The 9,812-nt window shown below is 49.0% G+C and overlaps 1 protein-coding gene across 1 annotated transcript; it reads left to right on the forward strand.

Annotated features, from left to right (window-relative positions):
- Positions 1-233: 233 nt before the first annotated feature.
- Tmem98 (transmembrane protein 98) lies at positions 234-9,601 on the forward strand (the record flags this gene model as incomplete). Its single annotated transcript, XM_005402830.2, is given in 6 exon segments — positions 234-444; positions 2,003-2,134; positions 3,090-3,123; positions 4,979-5,094; positions 7,453-7,512; positions 8,789-9,601. Coding segments are annotated over 6 exon segments (681 nt in total). The 3' UTR covers positions 8,997-9,601.
- Between the last annotated feature and the right edge of the window lie 211 nt (positions 9,602-9,812).

Consider the following 9,812-nt stretch of genomic DNA (forward strand, 5'->3'; position numbering starts at 1 on the left):
GGGCTGGGTTTTGTAGATGTGAAAACAACGAGGCTAGTTAAAATGCTTCCTTTGGTTCCAGGTTTAAAAACTCACCCTGGTCCAACTGGGAAGAAGTGCACATCTGAGCAGGGCATAAAGCACATCTTGATTGTCTTCAGGCCCTTGAGTCTCTGCAGGTGACTTAAGGGGAACCTGATGTCCCATGCCCTTACCTGCCCCATTTGTCACTTCTTTCTTGGCTTCTTTGCCAGGTCTGTCCTGCCTCGTGTTCTCTCCAGCTTCACCCTCGGAGGAGGATGTGAGCAGGGCTGAGTCGGGAGCCACCCAGAAGATGGAGACTGTGGTGATTGTTGCGATAGGGGTGCTGGCCACCATCTTCCTGGCGTCCTTTGCAGCCTTGGTGGTGGTTTGCAGGCAGCGCTACTGCCGCCCCCGAGACCTGCTGCAGCGCTATGATACCAAGTGAGTGGCCCTGTGTGTGTGTGTGTAGGGGGCTTCCACCAAAGCAGCAGCACAAGCAGTTGAGTGCTGGACCATGCTAGCTCTATTTCATTTCTCCAAAATGGTCCCTGGAGACTGGCTTTCCCAGGAAAGACCTCAGAGCCTAAGAATGTTCCTTAAGCCCTCACTGTCCTGAGCTGCTTCTTTCTGTGTTCACTGAGATGTTGAGAAAGTCACTGGACCTGTCCACCTAGCATGAAGGCACAGTCATCTGTGCACATTCGCAGTGGGACAAGGTAAATCCCTTTCCAACCAAACTCTGGGGACAGAAAGAAATCACTGCCCACTTCAGTCACACATGGAAGCCAGATACTCTGGTGAAATCCCAGTATAGGCTTGCCTCTCTGTAAGGCACATTTCCTCGTGATGCATTTTATGTGAAGTAGATTTTGTAAGCAAGGTCCTATTTTCAGTTTAGGGATTTTTTTTGGAAGATGGGAGAGGTACTGGGGACTGAACCCAGGGTCTAGCACATGCTAAACAAGTGCTCTACCGCTGAGCTGAGGATGTTTTAATTGCTAGATCCTTAAAGGACCTTGGCAACTGTCCCTTAGCTTTTGTTATCCTTCTGTCAATTCTATCAGCCCGTCTGTTGAGTGGTTGGTAATTTGTAAGTTCCCATTTAAGTAACCCAAGAAAGCTCTGCTATTTTAAAGAAAGCTGCAGCATTTCAGATTTTTAAAGAATCCTGTAAAGGAAGAGATGTTTTGACTTCTCCCACTTCTCTAAGGTAGGGAATAGAGAGGAGACAAAGGTTGTACCCCAGAGTGATTCTGCCGGCCAGGTAGAGGGTGCAGGTAAGCTGGGGTAATAGGAGCATTATCCTTTCCATATAATGTAGGGTTGAAGGGAAAAATAAGTGATGAAAGGGAGTAGCCCTGTCTAACACATATTTGTCATCGTATAATTATAGCTCTGTTCTTTCAGTAGCTCATCCGATTCTGTTTCACTTGTGTTGTGATGCCCCTGCCCACTTCTTGACTCATTGTTTAGCCCTCTACCTTGCCTTCAGCTATGGTCCAGATAGAGTTAGGTTTGGATCCAGAACAAGTGGGGCTCTGCTCTAATGTATCAGCTCCTTTTGTTCTTTTGGTGGTCTATCCATTCACTAGTTGTATTAGTCAACTTCCTGTCATATGAGAAATAACCTGATAATTAACTGACTGAGAGAAAAAGCTTATGATTTGGAGTGTGTAGTCCATGTTCTGGTGGACCCACTGCTTTTACCCCTCAGAGGGGGCTGCCAGATAGCAATGGTAGGAGTCACATGATGGATCCTTACGGTAATGGAAACAAAAGAGGAAAAGGAGGGGGCTGGCGTCCCACAAACCACTCTGAGGGAAAGCCTCTAGTGATCTAAGGACCTTCCACTAGGCTCCCCGCTGCCTCCGAGTAGTGCCACTCTGGGAATCAAGACTTTGTTTGGGGGACATCCAGACTCAAACTAGAGTAATGGGCTACAATGAGAAGGTCGGCAGCTTCACCCATCCTGAAACTGTAACAAGGTTTCTCCTTCCAGGCCCATTGTGGACCTCATCGGTGCCATGGAGACTCAGTCTGAGCCCTCAGAGTTAGAACTGGACGATGTTGTCATCACCAACCCCCACATCGAGGCCATTCTGGAGAATGAAGACTGGATCGAAGATGCCTCGTAAGGCCTCGGGGACTTTTTGCTTTCCTGTAGCCCTCTGGGGATGGGAAAGGGGCTCCTGGGCACCTCTTTCTGCCTCCTTTTGGCAGCGCACTCCACTGGGTACCCAGAGGTGCTTCCCTGGCCCTCAGCATGGGGAGAATCAGAGTAGGACCTGACAGTGTTTGTCCTTGTTCCCTATGCCCCTGCCATTTTGTAGACCTGAACACCCAGGCCTTTAGACGTGTAGCAGAGATGGTTATAAAGTCACCTGCAGGTGTCTGGCTTATCCTTAGGATGCCCATGAATTTGACAGTCAGGCTCCAGGGATGAAGCATTGTCCTGAGCATCCTGATGGATCTCTCCATCCAGCAGGAGTCCCTGCTGTTGGAGAAGTTTGTGCCACTTCTTTTCCTTAGCCATGTAGTCATCTATCCATTCACTAGGCACATGTTTGTGGGCTACTTTGTGCAGGGCACTGTACCAGGCCCTGAAGATACTCGGATGCTGGAGAAGCTAGAATTATACCAAATACAGCATCACAGGAACTATAGGGGATCTCTGGGTGTGGTGCAGTGAGCGCAAGAAGGAGGTTTGCCTGGTTGAGGGGAGGTCAGGGTGGCTTTCTGGAAGGATATTACCAAGGGGTATCTTTTGATTTGGAACACAGGGTAAGAAGGAGTCCCCCAGGCTGAGCCTAAGAGGAAGAGGGAGTGTGTTGAGCAAGGGAACAGCTTACAAGAGAGGCAGAGTTGTAAAAAGCATGGCTTTATAAGTGGGGAGCTGAGCTGGGTGGAGGACTAGGTAGGATGTGCAAGGGAAGGGATCCTGGGCTTCTGATTTCACACCAAGGCATTAGTGCCCTCGGGTGGTATCCAGCTGTGGTTCCTGGTCAGCGCTGGATAGGGTGGGTAGTGACTGGTGGGGGAGGTGGGCTCTTTAAATCAGCACTGACACATTCTTCTTGTCTTGCCAGGGGTCTCATGTCCCACTGCATCGCCATCTTGAAGGTAATACCCTTTGATTCCCTGTGAGATCAAAGGCAGTCACCGAAACACCCCAGGTGTAGACCGGAGACTGTAGGAAGCAAACCAAATCCTGCGAGAGGCCACTATTTAGCCTGCCACTTGGCATTTCTACTGTCTGTGTCCGCTCTTGCCTTTTCGGTCTGTTTTACTTTAGTATTCTCAAGATCTTTTTTTAGGCTTTTATTTCATTTGGTCTGCTTAACACAGTGACCTGGAGGACTGAGGGCAAAGCTGCATGCTCGAGGCCATGCAGCTGCTTTTCCCAAGCATTTTCTTTAACAGAGAGGTTAGGCCTATACAGCAAGCTGATTTCTGTATTTGGACTTCAGTTACTAGAAAGTCTTGCCTATCTGTGTTAGCTATGACAATAGCCAAATGAGGCTGTCAGAGTAAAAAAGTCCAAACCACGTGTACTTCAACTTGGAGGCAGACTTATCTTTGAGTGTTTAACATCTTTAGAAAATTGCATCCAGTTTGCATTTGGAGGAATTTTGATAATTCAGCATTAGTTTTCTGATTCTTGCCTACCGGATAGAATAATAATAATTCTCAAGCATTTGGCCAGTTGCACATATGAGTTTCTTCACTTGAGTAACTTTACTCTTTGTCTAGTAATTATTCAAGATTTCAAAAAAGACAACCTTGTTATTCAGTAGAAGATATTAAAAATTCTTTATTGTACCTCTTTGGCTTTCTCTCTTGGAGCAAAGACAGCTTAGTAGGAAATTGTTGCCTCAGAGTCTGTGCCTTATTATTTAATTCCAGGAAGCTGTCTGGATTTAGAAGTACTACTGTAGATACAGATATAGTTATAGATGTAAATAGTTGGGTATAATGACTGTAGCAGCAAAGCCACATTATATTTTCCTTCTCCAACCAAGGTATGTCCTATGACTGGGCTTTGTCCCTTACCTATCAGAAGGGAAGATAAATGGCATCTGTGGAGAAGGAGGGATTAGCTGGCAACAGTCTTATGAGACTGAAACCGGTGTCCATCTTAGAGACCTCAGATCAAAGGAACAAGCTTCTCACCCTCTTCATGGGATTTCAAACCCTTTTGCTTGGTCACTTGCCCTTGAACCTTGTGGCTTCCTCTCTTGGGAGTTTGAGGAAGAGGGCTGGGCCTCTCCCCATCCCCCGGGGGCTCTGTGGCTTCTTTCTGCCCTCCTCTCCAGCCCCAAGTATACAGCAGGCAGTGGAGTTCTTCGCAGGGGTAGAAACTATCCCATTCTCACCTAGGGAGGCAGAGAACCGTAAAACAAGCTTGGGGGCTGGTGGTGGTGGCCAAGGCTGTTGGTGGGTGATGAGAACGGGCCATGTGTCGTAGTCTTTTCCCTTGGTTTTGCTAAGGTCTTTTCATCATCATCTGACAAACGCGCTAATGACACATTACCCTTCAGAATCGTTGAAATGAGTGCCTTTATTTGGAGAATGTGCTTCTAGGGAACAATTGCCCTCGGTCCAGCCCTGTGTCTGCAGGTGCTTTGCCGCAGATACTGTCCTTTTGGGAGCCTTAAGCACGAAGTGAAGGAATAGAAAGTCCAGTTTTTCCCACTAAGGAAGAATGTGAAGTCGGAGCACATGATTGTTCTTAGATGGATTATTCCAGCTTAGACTTCTCGGAGCCAGAGCTCTGCCCTTGATCTGAGGTGTCCCCCGCAGTGCTCTTCCCACCCCACTCTTTCTCATCCTGTTCTTTTCACTTCCACTCAGCCACCAGGGCAAAGGGCCAGCTGTGTGGTGGCGCCCAAGGCGAGGCCATATTTGTCTTTGTGGGGGTGGCAGGAGCCCTTGGAACCAGGTCACCTGTCATAACTTCTCTCCCTGTTGCCTTTAGATTTGTCACACTCTGACAGAAAAACTTGTTGCCATGACAATGGGCTCGGGGACCAAGATGAAGACTTCAGCCAGTGTCAGTGACATCATTGTGGTAGCCAAGCGGATCAGCCCCAGGTGAGTGATCTGAGGCCCGAGGTCCCCACACGCCATGGGGGAAGTGAAGGTAGCCTGCAGGGCCAGGCTGTAGTAAGTGGGCACCTTCAGTTGCCTGAAGGATTTGAACATGGGGACGCCCCAGCTAAGCTAGTCTCCCACATCCCCACCTTCAGCATGCGTCTGATAGGCCTTTCATCAGCTCCAGTGTTACTGGTTCTGACAGTCCATTTTGCAGCTCCCTGGCGGCCTCTCCCTGCTCCGTCACTTTCAGCTGGACTTCTTTCCTGCCTTCCCTGAGACTCCATCCTCCAGGAAGCTCTCGTTTCCCAGTGGCACCCATCTCCTTCTTCCAGTGACCCCCTGGCCCTGCCCTTGTGCCCAGCCTGTATCTGTACTGAGGACTAGTGTGGGGACCTCTGCCTTGATGTGGTGGCCCTCGCTCACGGCCCACTCCACAGCCCAACCAGCAGCCTTCAGGACCGGGTGGGAGGTGAAGCCATACAGCATAGAGACCTCCCAAATTCCAGGCTGTTTGCAGAGATCCTGTGTGGGAGGCAACCAGCAGGATTGCAATTAACAACTACACCCCCTCATCTGGGCTCCACTTTGGGAAGAAAAATAAAGCTCTTTTCTTAGAGCAAAGGGCAGCACGGTACTGTTTGTGCTGCCATCTGGTGGCTGGTATGTGGATGTGCCTGAGCCTAGAAACTAAGTCCTGGATATTTTCCTTATCAGCCACCTAGACCCTCTCTCTGAAGACCTACTCCCCACCCCCAGGTCTAAGGACCTCACTTTCTTTGTTGCCATGACTTTGGGTAAATCATGAGGAGACAGCCCCTTCCCTACCTCAAGATGAACCAAACAAAAGCAACCAGCTTCCCGTGGGTGGACAGCCATGAGGTCCTCTGAGGGATACATGACCTGCTGCACTTACACTCTGCCCAGGGAGTGCAGTGAGCTGAGGAAGTGTAAGGAAGACCATTCAGAGAGGGACTGGGGGTGCAGTTCATGGCTTTCTCTGGAGTTGTCCCCCATGGGCACAGCTTTGTGGCTGGTATCGGTGTTTGCCAGGCTCGGAGCAAGCATGACAGTCCTGCTGGTCTCTCACTTATTGTTATTGGAGATTCTGCATGGCTCATATCCGCTGGCCTCTTCATCTTGCTTTTTGTCTCTTCCAAGAGCCACGCAAGGGGTTGGACAGTCCCTGCGATACAAGTTAGGAGCAGCATTTCAGGAGGGGTCAGGAGAGGCAGGACATGGAGGTGTCTGAGGGAGAACAAGGCTGGCAGTGTGCTGAGGTGAGGATATGGCGCCACCAGGAGTGTGGGCCTGCCCCAGTGCCCGTGGAGCACCTAGGACCCGCTCGACTGCTGCCTTACTGCTTGCTGTCATAGTTCAGTTGGGGCGTTGTCTTTTTTGCCTTCATACTCTCCGTCAGGCCGATTCCCATCCCCACTGATTTTCCTGCTCCATTTAGTCCATGTAGTATGCTGTGGCCTAGCATTACAAGGAGAGTGGCTTCCTCAGTGGGCACTAGGGAGAGAGGGAGGGCCTGGCCAGACAGGTGACCAGGGCAACCGGAGCTCTGCGCTTCCCCTCAGCCCTCAGCAAAAACCAGGGCATCTATTTTCAAGTGCTTTCAGAACCAAACAATACATCTTTATTTTTCCTTCCTATCAGTTGGTCTGTGGGCAAAGATTTAGAGCAAAATCTTGTACTTAACAAATTCGAATGGATTGTCATTCCTTTCTGAACTTGACTTAAAAAAATTTACCTGGAACTGTACCACATGGGAAGAGGGACACAATGGAGCAGTTTGAATTTTAATTAAGCTTGTGACTTTCTTAGTGTTCTGTGTAACTCCAGTAGCCATGAGCACCCCGCCAACACAAAAATAATAAATGCTTGTGAAACTTAAATATTGTAGACACAGATTATCTGGCATGTGAGGTGTTCCCTAACCCTACTCCCTCCTAATTTCAGGAGATAATCACTATTAAATTATAAATAGTCCTCCAGATTTTTTCTCCTTTTATTTCATAGCTTTTGCTTGTTTTTATACAAATGGGCTCAGTCAAGCTTTACATATTCTTTGGCAATAGCCTTTTGAATTCAGTAGTAATCTTGAACATCCGTCTGTGTATGTGGCCTTGTATGTTTAAACCGTTGGAATGGAAACAACCAGGAAGCAAGGTTTTCTCTGACCTGCCCATGAGGTCTTTTCACTGACCCTGCAGAGGCAGTTAGAGAACCATGGAAGATAGGGTCTGGAATTTCACCAGAGAGGGACTGGAATACGGATAGCAGGAGGAAGGCAGGAGAAAAGGAGATGAGGTAAGTGAAATATTGAAGAGGATTGCTTTTGTCTCCCCTCAGAGTGGATGACGTCGTGAAGTCCATGTACCCCCCGCTGGACCCCAAGCTCCTGGATGCACGGTGAGGGGCGGAGCACCCGCTTGTCTCTTCACAGTGAGGGTCACTGTCCTGTCACTGTCCTGTGCGTGAGGCTGGCTGATCCAATTGTGCAGAGAGAGCTGTTTTGCTGGGTTCACACAGTGGCCCCAGGTCTGAGTAAATTCACTTTGCTATGAACAGTCAGCCACTTGGGGGACCAGGCCTGGCCAGATAATGATAGAACCCAGACCTCTCTCTCTGAAACCCCTGAGAAGAAAGAACCAGTCGGAGGTTTAGAATTTCCTGATTAAACATCTAGCCATGCCAGGTTCTAGCTGTGCCTCTCTCCCTTCACTACCCGCTGCCGGCCCCGCTGGTCTTTGGACCCGGAAGCAGATACACCCAGCTATGAGAGCTGCCTGTGGGCCGTGGGGAGCAGAGCAAGGAGTGGTGAGGACGCATTCCCCATAGTAGTCCTCACCTGCACTGAGTACCCCAGAAAATCTGCTCCTGCTCCTCCCCTAATACTCACAGAGTACGTGGCCTTATGTAGTAGCTCTGTTCCTGTACCGGATGTGAACTCATTACACACACACACACACACACACACACACACACACACCTCTTTCTGCCTTTGCTTTTTAAGACTATCTCCCAGGCACACTGTGTACTGGTTGCTGATAAGCAGTGAATTGTGGGACTTCAACTTTGGGTTCTCTGCCCCATTCCTGCTGCCGCTCATCTCTGTCACAGAGCCTCACATGCAGCCGGCATACTCACTGTACCAGAGGTACTTTACAGTACATCTTTTCAGTGCTGAAAACAAACTCCTCCTCAGTTTGATTTCCAACAGTTTCTTTTCTTAGATTGGGTAAGTGATCCCTGAGCTTTATTCATTGCTCATCAGTAAGGGATGCTCAGGGTGGGTTTTAAGCGATGGCAGTTGGAGATCTGCTCATCCAGTTGACCAGCTCTGAACTGCTTCACAAAACACTCTTCCGGGAGACGGTAATAGGTGAGCTGCAGAAAGTGGCTTCTGCAGCCTTAAGTAAGTTTGTGAGACAAAGCATCTTACAGTCTCCCTTGGAGCTTTCTCAGATAAACCAAAAACTCTGAGACGTGCTTCATTTAACCTTGCTTAATCTAGCAATCCCCCAATCTGTTTGAGTGTAGAACCATCATATTCTGTTCCTACTGACCTCCCAGGAAAGGGTCTCCAGTGTGTGGAATGCTAGTCTAGAATGTGTCCATTTGGGATTTTGTGCCAAGTCCCTCATTTCCTAGGGGGCCTGAATCTGTTTTTTTTTTTTTCCCCTAGGACGACTGCCTTGCTTCTGTCCGTCAGTCATCTAGTGCTGGTGACCAGGAATGCCTGCCACCTGACTGGGGGCCTGGATTGGATTGACCAGTCCCTGTCAGCTGCCGAGGAGCACCTGGAAGTCCTTCGAGAGGCGGCTCTGGCTTCTGAGCCAGAGAAAAGCCTCCCGGGTTCCGAAGGCTTCCTGCAGGAGCAGTCGGCCATTTAGTCCTAGAGGCGGGCCGGTGGCCGCGGTGGCCTGCTCCGTGCCTGGGTGGCTCAGCTGGGCCCTCCTCTTTTCTCGTAGAGTTAGTTATTCTCCAGGGCTCGGGAGTCCAGCTGCGTGTGGATGCCTCCGTTGCAGTGGCAAGTGGTGGCTGGAGAGTGGCAGTCTAATACCACAGTTAGGGGAGACGCCATCCACCGCTCGTACAGCAGCGGGTGGAGGATTGGCAGGCTGTCAGCTTGATTTAGCCTACTTAGTGTTTCCAAGAAAATTGAGATGCCCTCTAAAAAATCAAGCGGTTTCATATTAAAATCAGAATTTCTGGGTTCTCTGGAGCAATCAGAAGGTGTGGCGGTTTTAAAAGAGGACAATCAGTGAGAACTAAGTCGAGGTTGCCTCTTCTTGTACTCTCTCACCTTACACTGTCTCACCTGACCTGTTTGTTTGTGTTACCTGCCTGGTCCTGGAGGCGTCTGAGGCCCTTCTTCCCTCTATATGTTTAGGTTTGAAGCTGAGCCCTGTACAATTGATTGTTTCCTTTTTACCATTATGCCTGCAATTTTACCTAGCTACCTCTAGGTGAATAGTAGATTTATACTTACGTTTTCTTCAAATGTGTGGTTATTGAGTCAAACTCACGCATATCTATGGTGGGATGGATTTAAAAATGGAGGATGGGAGGAGAGAGCCTAAGAATCTTGAAGTTATCTCGTGTGTGTCTCAAAAGATTTAAGGATGCCTTCGAGGCGAAGACATCCATGTCAGCAATGACATGCACTAAGGGTGTGTTCTTCTTTCTTCTGGTATCTGTGCTGGAAA

Source organism: Chinchilla lanigera, unplaced genomic scaffold (assembly GCF_000276665.1).
Source record: "Chinchilla lanigera isolate Chin_1 unplaced genomic scaffold, ChiLan1.0 scaffold00080, whole genome shotgun sequence".
Lineage (NCBI taxonomy): Eukaryota > Metazoa > Chordata > Mammalia > Rodentia > Chinchillidae > Chinchilla > Chinchilla lanigera.